The sequence below is a fragment of the Rhea americana genome, unplaced genomic scaffold, assembly GCF_003343005.1.
Source record: "Rhea americana isolate MKP2758 unplaced genomic scaffold, rheAme1 scaffold_9, whole genome shotgun sequence".
NCBI classification, from domain to species: domain Eukaryota; kingdom Metazoa; phylum Chordata; class Aves; order Rheiformes; family Rheidae; genus Rhea; species Rhea americana.
The window spans coordinates 1,890,939-1,903,862 of NW_028187088.1; the positions used below are offsets into that span (position 1 = coordinate 1,890,939).

General features: G+C 38.7%; 1 protein-coding gene across 1 annotated transcript in view; it reads right to left on the reverse strand.

The window, feature by feature from the left end:
* Window positions 1-12,924, reverse strand: part of BCAT1 (branched chain amino acid transaminase 1) — a 71,434-nt gene that overhangs the window by 24,015 nt on the left and 34,495 nt on the right. The window contains exons 3-6 of the mRNA XM_085324098.1: window positions 8,326-8,526; window positions 4,985-5,095; window positions 3,979-4,098; window positions 684-847 (exon numbers count right to left, since the gene is read on the reverse strand). Coding sequence (XP_085180224.1) covers window positions 684-847; window positions 3,979-4,098; window positions 4,985-5,095; window positions 8,326-8,526 — 596 coding nt within the window. The remainder of the gene's footprint in view (window positions 1-683; window positions 848-3,978; window positions 4,099-4,984; window positions 5,096-8,325; window positions 8,527-12,924) is intronic.

Genomic DNA, 12,924 nt, shown 5'->3' on the forward strand with positions numbered 1-12,924 from the left:
CTTCATGCCTACAAAAGAAACTCTTAGGTAGAAGCAGTAAGCTTTGTTTAAACCATAGACCAGGTATGTATAATCTAGTCACTTGCTTGGCCATACCAAAGCTGCTTGTTCCAATCAAATCCTAAGCAGCTTCATTCTGACAACATCTCAAGTACTTGGACATGAACAATTGTTTTTCTGTCTAACCAGGGCTTCTGCCTGATTCAACAGAATACAGATTATGGTCAAGTCCACGTAGGTAATYGTCTAATGCTTTCCCTGGAACATTCATGTTCCTCAGGACAGTCTGCTAAGAAAGTTTAGCAGTCAATGCAGTGCACTGCCCAGTGGGCAGCAGGCCACTCTACGGAATGCTGCATCACAGAAGCGATAGTGTCAACTTCTGCAAGGGGAATGGCTAAAGTATTATACAGAAACCACCCAGCTCTAGTTCTCTGGCTTGAGATACTGCAGAAATCTCTCTCCAAATAGCTCACTTGGTAGTACTATCCAAACAGAAACAGGCATCTGAATTGTATACACATTCACAAAGCACAATTTTGAAATCTTTGTTATAGTACACTGTTTGCTCAATTGCTACATGTAATACCTTTACATCTTATGCTGGATTAGACACTTTACTAAAGCAAAAAAAAAATCTCTTTGGTGAGTTCCATAAGAAATGCAGAATCAAGTTTTCCTACCCTCCCAGTTTGCAGTCTCCTGTTCCTCCTTTCCAGGCTCTTACATATTTTGGATCTGCCCATAAGGATATTGGATTAAAACTTCCACTTGCAAAGTAAGGGCCCACAGGACTCAGTATGACATACAGTAGGGCTTTAGTTGGCTTCTTCACTCCAAGAGAAGGCTGAACATAGGAATACAAACAAAAGTTACTGATATACTTCACTCCAAACATCAGATGCTGCACAATTAGCTTCCGAAAAATTGGTTTCAGAGGAACTGCAGCAGAAGAGTGCTTTTACAGACAATGCGAAGTGCTGCAAAGAAGGGGAAATATTTATATACCCTCCTATTTCCTCAAGCAACGTAGCAACTCTAATTTTACATACAATCACCACTTACAACTAGTTAATTCACCTGTGTATTATTTTAACCTTCTCAAATAATTTCAAACTTTAGAGAATTCAGAAGTTAGCTCAAGGACACGCTGGATATGAATTGTAACTGTATGAATTAATTATACCAGGAGTCTGCAAAGTCTTTTATTTATTTTTTTTTCTTGTGCAAGGACCACCACTAGTAGTAGCAATAGTGAGGAACCACTGTCAGCTCTGTTAGCGGTTAGAATTGGCCAATACCAATTAGACCTGGCATTGGTAGAATCAGATAGTGGCTCTGTGCAAGGCCATATGTCAGTCTGAAATTATTTGCTTATTGGAAACGGTTCACATACTACAGCATAAAAAATAACCCTGAACGTATTGCTGTTTTTTTCTCTTCTTTGAGAGACAGCTTTTCTTACTTCAGGTCATCACTATCACCATGTGAAGATGGAGGTGAAAAGTTTGCCGCTAGTCAAAAGTCTGAATTCTGTGATAAGAGACTCTGCTTATCTATATAATTCTTGGTAAAGCTCTAGACTGATGAGTTAACCAAACTAACCGGCTGCATGGAGGCAGCTACATAATGTGATTTGCTAATAGCTGGAATCTTGTGTAATGGCTGCTGGGATGATGCAAACGTAGGTAGCTACATGCCACAAACAGCAGAATTACACTCCAATTTGTCTGTGTATAAGCAGTTTCTCAGTGCAGCATGTCAGTTTGGGTATTCACTGCTTAAGCAAAATAGATCAAAGAAGAGGCAAAGGGCAATGCCTCCTTCTCATGTGAGAAGGGAAGGAGATGTAAACTGTATTTTAGATCACATGTCTACTTAATGATTTCTTTTTTTTCTAGCCAGATGACGGACTCTGAGGGCTAATGCAGCTTCAGGAGACACAGAGAGCTTGAAAGACTTTGCTGAACTGAAATTTCTGGTTAATGTGTTGATAGTTTCGCCTAATAACCACTAGCTTTTTGCTCCAACTTGAAAAATCTCAGTGAAACTGAATGAAACCTGTCACTCTGGAGATTACTGAAGTTTCATTCCTATTTGCGAAGAGACTGTTTTTACGCCATCTAATATCATCTATGAGCTTTTCTGTGAAAAAGTATGGCCTTTGCCATTACTACTACCCAGAAAAGATCAGTACAAAAGGGCCAATGGAGTTGCAGTTTCCCAGCCATCAGTATGTCGACATGAAGGGGAACTAACAGTCTGAATTGCTCATGATCAGTAGTAACCTTTCTCAGAAACCACTGAGTCATTTGAAGCATTACGATCCTAGGGAAACACTAAAATAAGAGGAAAAAATCATATGAGAAATAGTTACAAGCTCCTAGCACTACAAGTATTTTTCTTTCACAATTTTAAGGAGTAAGAGAAACAGTTCAAAAAAAGCATCCTAAGACTGGATCCTGCTTGCCTTGCTTAGGGTCAATTCATTAAAAAAAAAAAAAAGTCACTCTTGAGATCTCATATGCAACTGAATGAGTGAATGAGTTACTGCTTTCTCTCCCCTCAGCAAAACTAGTAATCTAAACAGAACAAGCTCATCCTTGCTATCCTGACTTAGGTTTTCACAAGACAACAACAACAAAAAACAAAACAAAAACAAAAACAAAAACACCCAAATCCCCAACCCACTGCACAAACAGCGTGAAGCTAAACTGGGAGGCAGGAGGAGTTCCGTAATCATGAAACTACAGAACATTCAAATAAGTCTTCTCGAGATGGGGAGAAGGCTTTCCCCTATTTCTGTCTACCTTACTCTGTTTCTCTAAGAAGAGAAACATTAATTAACAAAGATCTTCATAGTTTTCCTGATTCTTCTACAATCATTCAAAAGCTCATGCATTTGGGTTCCCTTATTTGTGCAAATTCATCCAAAAATAGCAGAACAAGCTATCTGGTGACAATATATGACACAGAGTAAAGGCCAGATGGGTGGAATTTCTGAAAAACAACAATAGGAAAAAAATCCAGTATTAATACTTCACATTTACTATGTAGAAATCCTTTTACCTAAAAATCTGCAATTAATTTACAAATGTTAAATTAATGAAGTCTTAGAACACATGTGAAATCAATGAATATTATGGTAGGTATTGATGGATATGGTTATTGCAATGGTTATTGGACTTTCCTGGTTGGGAACTACACATTATTTATCTTCTGTGTCCCATGCTCTACCATCACARCTTTCTCTCTCACTACTGTCAAAAAAACCTTAAAATTTTAATTAAAATAAACTTCCTATTCTAATTCACTTTGTGAATACCTGATGCTTGATTTGCACCCATATACAACTCATAGAATATACAAAAATACCTAGGTACTATGAAGTCTCTGCCAAGKTCAGGTTCATCCAGGTTTGAGAATAGATCAACACAAGAATTGATTTTTAATTCTGCTAAGAGTCTCTCTCAGAAACAGCCATTTTCATTTACTGGTAGAATCTTCTAGAATCCTCTCACTTAGGTCAGGATGGAGGTATGAAATGAAATAATGAAAATTACACACTAGATTTCTTTTCCCTCATCTTTTCTCTAAATTATTAATATTTTAAAGGATTTAAAATAAAAGATGTAAAGGATGTAAAATAGAAATATTTTAAGAATTTATCATGTCACAAATAACTATCCTTTCAGTAAAAAAAGAAAAAAAATACAGTAATCACTTAGAAAATTAATTGAAACACTTTACAATCAATGATCTGATTGAATTTACATTCAATGTGTCCACTAGGTGGTGGTGTGGTCAACAAATTTGTGAAGTAGATCACCAGGTGATTAACTCAGAATTAAAAACACAAAAACAAATCATCCCTGAACAGTAATGCTATCATTTACTGGTTGCTGCTTATTTAACTTTATGAATAATGGTCTCATACTTAAATACACTAAAGCTAAGAGGAAAAATATTGTTTCAAACCTCAGTTCCAATTAAAGTAGGACGGATATACAGGCTGGCAGTGGTTGAGTATGGTACCCACTCCTTTTCCACTTCCACAAGCTTCCGGATGCACTCTAACAGTTCATTCTCATCAAAACACTGGAAAGGAAAAGCAAAAGGAGAAATACAGCTTGAACRTTCTGTGGTCTTCATAGATCCACATCTTCAGAGAAACACTTTATCAGGAGTAGTAGTGATGACAGTCCATAGGGGTTCATAGTCATAGTTCATATGACTATAGCATCACCTTTGAATTCATTTCTCAAACTATTTAAGATCACATGTTCTTTGCCTCTGTGCCTTTCTATATAATAGCCTCAATGCCCTCCTGCTCTTACAAAGTTTCTTCCAGAGTTAAGAAAAAGCAGTGATTTACAGATTTATCCTCCAAAGCATATGTAAAGAATTCCATATGCACCCAACACCTTGACTTCCCAGGGTATGCTGACAGCTAGAGTACCACCTCTTTGGCAGAGAAGTATTCTGAGTAACGACTACAAGGCACTGGCCAAGTCTCCCAGATTTAATGAAAAGTTCTTACAGTAAAAAAGATAATAAATATTGGAGGAAATTTATTGGCTAATAAACGAGTGTGAGAAGCAGTGTTGTTAGCAAGATCAAAAATGAAGGCATTTGGACACTAAATGGCTTAACTGAGGTGAGAAAAAGAAAAGCAACAGCTACAGCAATACAGCAATTTCATCAGCTGTTTGCATGCAAAGAGCAATACTCCTCCCCCTGAAACAGACCCTCTRCATCAAAGGCAGTAGGGAGATGCTGGAGAAAGCAAAACTCTGTTGTTATTTAAAGAAAAAAATTCTAAGTTTCCTTCACTGAGCAAGATCTCTAACAAGATTTAATAAAACTATTCAAGAGCTACAGTGTTTGATAAATATTATACTACAGTACAGTTTCAGAGATTTACACTCTAAAAATGAAGATACTCTCTGACATAAGGAGAATAAGATGTGCCTTGGTTACATACTGGCAGAGTTGCTCGTTTTGCCGATCGCACCATCCTCTCCATGTTAAGGCCTGGTCGGAACAGACGGATTTTGCCATCCACCCCTCTGTAAGCCTTCATTCCTTCGAACAACTAGGAAACCAAAAAGGGGGGTAGGGGAATGGGAAAAGAAATAGTAATTGAGGCAGGTTATCCCACGATGACCTGTGTAAAAATACAGTATGTCCTTTGGAAATAYATGAACTTCACTTTCCTACCTTCCCTTCCTAACACTCATTCCTAGCATTGACTGTACTCAAAGCATTAATGCAAACTAGTCAGTCCTTGYAGCATACTCCTGTGAAGTGCTATTTTCATGTTTTTATTACAGAGACAACCTGTCTATACTACAAATAYATCTTGCTCTGTCAAGGGACTTACTGATAACATTTTTCTCATTATTTGGTTACAACAATTAAAATTTGTAGCATGTGTTTGACTTAACCTTTCCCTCATATCCTGACCGATATCTAAGGCTGAGCTGAAACATTATTCTCCCTTATGAAAAGACCTAGAGAATTTAATTAAATATGTAAATTATTTTTAGGGCTCTGTCCAAAACTCATTGTGGTAGGAAGCATAGAATAAGGTAATTTAGGGGAGTCTGTTGCAGCTCTTGCTATAGTTCAAGCAAATTCTTGGTGCATCAGCCGTGCGGTAGAGGATAATGCATGAAAATGCTTTATCTATACTTTACAGAAAGCTTACACCAGTCATAATTATCTGCAGGATCTGGATGACTGGTGCTGCTGTTCAATTTACTAGGAACCTCTATTGCCCCAGTGCCCTGCCAAAAGAATGTTAGTGTCTTCTAACTGCAGAAAAACAACATATGTACACAAACTATTCACAGTAATTTTCAGTTATAGATTGATAATTTCTAGTTATAGTTATAGATACATACAGGTATTATATAAGCCTAGATTACTATATGAATATATACATATATTAAGTACTAAATTTTATTTATGCCTACACACAGAACTTGGATTTTTAAAATCCATTTTCTAAAGTATTTCTTCGTACATTAAGCACAAATTCCATGAATTTAACTGCATTGCTTCTGTCAGTCTCCTTCGAATCCTTTTGTTTTGTTTTGTTTTGTTTTTTTAAAAAGCTGGCAATATATTCTCTGTGATCGGAAGACAACATACAAAGGTTTTTGATTAAGGAAAAGGAATCCAGTATTTGTAAGTAATTTTTATAGAACTAAAGGTATCATTATTATTAAATTCTACATCTTCCCATAAGGATTAGCAAAATACAAAGTTTAAAAAGCTTTCATACAGTCCCATGACAGAGCTAGGTCCTTCCCACAAGACAAATTTTAATTGAGTTGTAACTGGGTTGCAGCAATCTAGATATTTTTTGTTAGGCTACATACCCACTACATAGCAGAACCAGAATTAGAACTCAGAACTTTTTGCCCTAAAATTTCTCTTAATTCCATGACAATGCCAGCCTTATTAAAAACTTGTGCAAAGTAYTGAGAACAAAACTGTTCCCAAGATAGGCACTTGTAGATACAAGAAAAAAATGCATCTTTAATAAGCAATGGCACAGCTAATGATTTGTAATGATACAAATGATACTTTAATAAGATTTGTATTGGGTCAGATACTAAGCAATATCACATTTCTGTAACGCTATTTGTTCTTATCACAGAAAAGCTGTCCCCCACCCCTTCTCCCAACACATTTACAGAACTTTTAATGAGAGGGAAGAGGAAGGAATGTTACTACTAAGTACTGACCAATGATTTGACAAAAGCAAGAATCGTATCATTACTGAAACACAAAGCCTTCTCAAGCCATTAAATCTTCTTCTCCAAAAATAAGTACTTTTAACCTTCAGGAGCTCAATAAACCTTTCACTAATTAAACAGGGAGACAGTGATGTGTTCCAGAAATGCTCAACTTGAATAACAGCAACTACTGTGATTGCTTGATGGTTGGTTGCTACAGTGGTGTGCAAACACTATTATCTGACATTTGTACATCACAGGAGCTGGATCTGGAGTTCAGCAGATCCAAGCTATCACACTGCATCATGAAGGACAAGGAGAAAGGGGAGGGAATGCCAAATTCATCATTTTTATTATACCCACTGTGTATTCATTGAGCCACAGCATTGGCACCAGATTCTCCTCTGTCTGTCCTCTTGGCTAGAGGAAACGTGATGCAATAAGGGTAAAAGAATAAAAAAAAATGGAAAAAATAAGAGCATGTTCATATTAGCAATGATCTCAGAGAGGGCCAGAGGCCAAGCACTAAAGCAACATATTACTATGAGTGAAATACAGACTTGGGACTCCAGCGTGGTTTCTTGCTCCTTGGGYAGATCAAGAGCTGCAGGCCGAGTCACAGGGGCCTGTTGTCATTTAGGTCACAGGTCCTCTGGAGGTTAGGTGACTAGATGGGAAAAAAATCAGCAACAACAAAAATGGTGCAGGCAGGAGCCCAGGGACAGTGGGGGGGGTAAAAAGAGAAAAAAATATATAAAAAAGGTGCAAGCAACTCCACTAACTTCAGTGAAGTCACTCCAACCTCTACGAGAGTGGGAGGAGAAGCAGGCCTCCATTGCTACCGTATGCTCCCAGGTGGTTCAGTGCACCCTGCTGAGGCTCTCTCATAGATGCAAATATAGCCGAAGCTATTGTGTCTAGGGACACAAAAGGCAGTTTTAGACAGTAAGCAGCTAAGCACGGAAACTGTTAACCACGCTGGTTTCCGACTTAACACTTCACTTTCCAAAGTTCCTTGCTGAACATTCTCTGCTCCATTACACCTGTATGTGCTCAATGCCTCAGATCTAATTTGGAGGTCTCTGGACTCACTTGGAGCTGCAAACAAGTATCTGTTTAGTCTGTCCTGCAATAAAAACTATAAACCTTTAAAGTAAATTATAATAAATTTCACAAAGTGCATATTCAGTTCCAAAATTAAAACTATCCTTAGAGTCTCACACAGTCTTATCCAGTACTTTATTAAGTTACATCAGTGACAGTAATTGAACTGACCCACTGTCAGTGAACTAGAATGCTTTCTAAAATTAATTCATCACAACACGAAAAATGGGCTCTACCTTACTGGGCTACAAAGTAAAGTGTGCTGGAACCCATGGACCAGAGCTGATTTTGAGTTACACTAACATAAACATACCCTATTGTAAATAAAGAAGTTATTCTAGAATGACATCAGTTAAAAAAACATAACTAAATACTAACAAAGTTAAGACAGYAACAGTCCTTATATAACACAATGCTATAGTTTCGAGAGCTAATGAAACAAAATAAATGGTTTCTGAGACTCTTTAGTACTCACTTCTATAGCATAATGCAGAGAAGAGGAGGCTGGATGCAATGAAAGGTTCTCAAGTGGCTTAATATAAGGCTTCTCCCATCCTGAAGCCAAGGACCATTCAATTGTCAGCATATTATCAGTGAACACAGTYCCAAATACCAAACCACTGGGGTCTGGTTTTTCCTTGAGAGTTGTAGCTGGGGTGATAATCAAGTCTGAAGCCTGAGGGGACATAAAGCCAAAAATGAAGTGTATGAAAATAATTAATTCAGACTGAATTAATAATGATTCTACATCAGTGAACATAGACAAATACAGAATTTTATCTGCAGGGATACTTAACCRTCAGAGTGGTTAAAAGTAGCTATGTCTAAGTAGCAGGCAAAGCGTTTATACTTCTGTGTATGCACACATACATGTAGTGCTTCTTAGAGCAGAAGTATTTAGCAKATTTTGAAGTATTGCTACGAGAGGGAAGCAAAACAAGGCAACAAAACAGAAAATTAGCAGATGACAATTTTTTGGACGTTTAGATTAATGCGAATGGTTACATCTGTACAAGTTCCAGAAACTTCTGATTGCTGTATCTCAGAACATAAACTGATCATCAGCCAGCATACGAAACAAATCCCCCTCAAAACCAAGCAGGTAAGTTGCACTGAGTTTCTTTTAACACATAAAACCAGTGTGAGAGATCAAAATAAGTGGTCAGCAGATTACTTGGGTCACATTAGTTTGTTCCTTCACATTTGTATTTTCCTAGAAAGATCCCATTAGGACAAGGAAGGCTAAAGGTTTCCCTGCATGATTAACTGTGCCATGCRAGGGCTTTCTCATACAAGCCATAACTGGCTGCAGAGAAGTATCATGTTTTTTTCATATGTGAATTACGGTAAAGAAGAGCAGGGGAGGAAGGAAAGCAGGATCTGTGAAGTGTCACTCCCCCATTACATTACATACAGACAGGGACAAAACAACTAGAGAAGGCAGTAAAATCAGCAAGGTCTTGATATGTTCTCTCCCTTCTCTTTTTATGTGATCTGAACATTTACGCTAGGCTGGTCATTGAGGCGAGGAAGGAAGACTTCAAGAGACAATTCTATTCTAGGCTGCATTTTCTCTCCTAACCTGACTCAGAAAGCACTGCCCATTATTACAGAGTGAAATCTCACTCTTCCACCCTTGGGTACATATAGAGCAGACTAAAATGTAGCTACTTCAGGCTCTTCAGTTCAAATAATCTGCATGTGCACTTAAGAAGGAGGTTCTGCAAGAGGCACCGCTAACGTTGACTTTTCATACTCAGCACACATTTTGCACAAAATTAGTTTTGAGGTTTTGAGAATTTACCCCACCTCCATCTCTGTAAACAACCTGATTTTCAAGATGTCTTTAATGAACAGTGGCCTATTTTTACTGTTGTTTTTTACTTAATAGCTTAGATGTGAAATTAACTGAGAGCTGGAGCACATGAATAGCTAAAAGCTTGTTTTAAACAATCTCCAATTATAGGACTTGTCTAGATACTACAGTGCATTAGCTTGGTTGTACTAATACATAAGCTGATGAAAAAAACAATTACTCTTCTTAACTCTTTAGAGTACCGTTTATCCTGCTAGCAGTGAATGCTCCAATGGGAAATGCACTACTAAAGATGTACTGAAAATAAAAATGAATTTTACCTAACAACCTCTTATCATGCACTTTGAAAAAAAAAGGTAACACAGAAAAGCATGCATCGAAATAAAAGCAAGAAAACAGTGCTAGCAATTAGSCACACTCTAAGACTTAGTTCAAGAAAACACTTAGGTGAGAGTAAGACATCAGTGGGACTTACAATGCAGAACACAATTATGTATGGCTTTAGCTCAAGACAGAGATGTTTGAATCAGAGTTTCTAAGAATTCTTATTGACAGTGATAGTAACAGCCCTCCCTGAAGTTAATGATTCTGTCTCATCTCAGGCCATTTTCATTAAGATAATTATCTTTAGAGTAAACTGGCTTGGGCATCAGAAATATCATATAGAGTCTTTTCCTGTATGCCTCCTATCAACCTGCTAATTTCTGCCCGTGTTTGCCACTTCCTTCCTCAGTTGTGGTAACACAGCTAGTTGAAAGCACTGTAAGAACTACAAGCCTGAGGGTTATAGAACAGCTCACTCTCTAAGCTCATTTGAGTTAACAAACAATATTTATTCTAAGGATAGGGAATGATTTTAATCTGGCTCATCTCAGTTACATGAACAGAGGTAGCAGTGAGCTACAGCCGCAAGGGAAGAAATGTGCCCCCATGGGAGCATGTGGGGATTCCTTGATCCAGTTTTGCCACCAAAATTTTTCCCCAGCCTTGGAGACTGGGGGTTCAAAAGACCCCTGGGCAGAGTGACAATGTTTCTGTCATTCAGTAGGGCATTTAGTAAAATTATGTCGCTCAAATACAGTCACACTGTTATGCTCTAATGCCTAATGCTGGGAGTGTCCCAGATTGAAAGTCACTCCTACACTGGCTCATTAAAGACAGGGGATTGGGCCAATCAGTCTCACCCGCAAGTTCAGTAAAGGGGTACTCCTGTGCAATGGGCAGCCACAAACAGCAGTACACGTGGCCCAAAGCAATAGCCCACACTCCKTAGTTCACATCTGCCCCAAAGACTGGTGACCTTCTGCAGGCATAAACAGAAATCACCAGAAAGGGTTTCAGACTTTGCCAGCTGAACGCATAAAGGCAGCATAAAGAGAGGCAGCTATGATGGTTGTCCTGAAAGGAAACAAAGAGCTTCCTGAGCACAGAGCTTCCTGGAGCTGCGCACTCTGAACAGGAGGCCTGCCTGCCATTTCTCAGTTTCTTCAGCATTTAGGAAAATTGGCTTTTGTTCAGGCATTTGGAAAACAYCTGACCTGCCAACATCAGATGCAACACCTGACTCGTAACTCTTCCTTCTAATAACTCTAAGGACACCCAGCAAAAGGCTTCAAATATTCACCTAGCAAAAGGCCTCAAGTATTGGTTAAACTGCATAGGCAGGACAATAGTCATTATATAGGCAAGAAGGCAGTTTTACTGATTACTGTAATTCTGACAAATCCTGTTAAACTTGCATTCATGTTTTTGGCACTATTACTATTACTGTTGCCTACTTTTTCCTTAAGGCTCTTTATTTATTCTATTGTACTTCTTCCCTTCTCTTTATCAATCAGTAAGTGCAACACGTTGACAACATACAGAATCAGCTGAATCTTTCAGAATCCCAACACTTTTTAAGGCAGGACACCACCAAGTACTGTAATATGTTGAATCTTTTTGTCAGGATTTAGTGGGGTCTTGGAAAACCCATCCTTAGGATACTCCCACTCCCAACGTGCCTGCAGCACAAAGCACTGCCAGCAACCTCAACCTCTTTTACATCTCTGAGCAATAAGACCCCCTACACAGCTCCTTATTTGGATGAGAGATGCCCTCCTCCACCTCCTACCCCCCTGCCCTTGGCTTAACATGCCCAGAAATTCTGCCCCACCAGAATTTCTTGTGCTGCTCAAGCAACACTGGTGGGAGGGAAAACAGACACAGCAGGACCCACAAAAAGACTGTGGAGCAAGGCCAGGTAACTAATACCAGAAGTACTGATTAAGTATCACTGCCTATCACTTTCAGCATCACTTAACGTTGAAAAAATATCACACTAATACCATGATATCACCTGTGACCTTTATAAATGGCAATCTATTTCTTTGCTTTGTCAACATGGCTTCAACCCTGAAAGCAGCATTAAGCATGCATTAGGGATTAGCATTAACACCCATCCACATCCCCGCTGTTCATACTGACAGTACAAAGGGCAGTTTTCAGCTAGGTTTGTGTTTTGCCTGCTCTGTTTWTGAACACACTCTCAAGCACTTTCTGACACTGTTGCCTAATAAAGCCATTAAACTGGAAACAAAACTGGGAAATAAAAGGACAAAAGGGAGGTGAAGAAAGAAGCAGACATGGCACACAGTTTATGCAATAAATAAATGCAGCTATTTGGCCCTTGTTCCCAAAGCAGAATGACAAAGACTTAGTGTAGTGCAGTGTTACAAAATGCCTTGACAATCACCATTAAGCAGCTGGCTTCCCCACCACTCCCTTGCAGGACAATCTGTTTCTTCCTACTTCTTGTAAGAGTTCCCAGAGCTGGGACCTATGCATATACGTCTTGTATGTCCTGTACTGCCGTGAGACTGGAAGTTTGCCAGACTGGGGATAACACTACTCCTGCAAGCAGCTACTATCTCAACCACACTCACTTTCTTCCAGTAGCTCCTTATCTGAAAGTGCCTACTGATTCCAACACAACTTCTTCCAGATTGAAGATTTACTGATCCCAAGCAAAGAGGACACAATGTGACTTTCTGGAATTAAAATTTATCATTTGATCAAAACAGATCTTGTAAATTATAAACCAAGTCAAATTAAAAGTGATACGCTGCTAAGTATTTCTAACCAAAGCTGCAGTAAGACATTTTGGTCCCTACAGCCAGGATGGCAGTTCAGTGCTTATTCTACTCTTTCCTTGCAATATCCCTAAGCACATTTGGAGCTAGCAGTAGCCTCAGTCCAGAGCTGTTACTCTCACTGCTA